Consider the following 570-nt stretch of genomic DNA (forward strand, 5'->3'; position numbering starts at 1 on the left):
AGATCTCTGATTGTCTGGTATCACGAGAGACTACAAAGTATGGGACAGTTATTTAATCCGTGTTGTATGGCTAGAGGACACCAATAACCTTTATCCACCTGTTTTACAATCTTATACTTGCAGTCTTTGGTTTAACTTAAAATGCTCATTATGTGTATTTGCAGGTTCCAGTTGGGGTGACAGCAGCAGCTCAGGGAGAACCCAATGGCTTGTTCTGAAGAATCTCACACCTCAGGTACTTGCATCGTAGTTTTGTTATTTGCATTCTATCTTGAGTAGCTTGGAGTGGATGGCCCAACTGGTTCTAGCTATGTTTTTCCCTTTGGGTATTCCCTTTTACTTTTTTCCTTTTAAGCTATATCCTCCATGTTTAATAATGTGGAAACATGAGACCTCCTGGATAATGTAACAATCGCATGATATTTCTTTGCATTTTCTTAATGCAGATATGCTTGTTTCTAATGCTTGTTTGTCCCGTGTGTGTTTTTTGTTGTTTCACAGATTGACGGCTCTACCCTGAGGACCTTGTGCATGCAGCACGGCCCTCTGATCACATTCCACCTCAACCTG

At 41.1% G+C, this 570-nt stretch overlaps 1 protein-coding gene across 1 annotated transcript in view; it reads left to right on the forward strand.

Annotated features, from left to right (window-relative positions):
- Nucleotides 1–570, forward strand: part of LOC118323083 (trinucleotide repeat-containing gene 6A protein-like) — a gene marked incomplete in the record, with an annotated part of 31,787 nt that overhangs the window by 29,974 nt on the left and 1,243 nt on the right. Inside the window, 2 exon segments of the mRNA XM_035655002.1 lie at nucleotides 165–235; nucleotides 502–570. Of these exon segments, the coding sequence (XP_035510895.1) occupies nucleotides 165–235; nucleotides 502–570 (140 nt within the window).

The sequence above is a fragment of the Morone saxatilis genome, unplaced genomic scaffold, assembly GCF_004916995.1.
Source record: "Morone saxatilis isolate NCDOM2014 unplaced genomic scaffold, NCSU_SB_2.0 Contig14, whole genome shotgun sequence".
In the NCBI taxonomy this organism is placed as follows: domain Eukaryota; kingdom Metazoa; phylum Chordata; class Actinopteri; family Moronidae; genus Morone; species Morone saxatilis.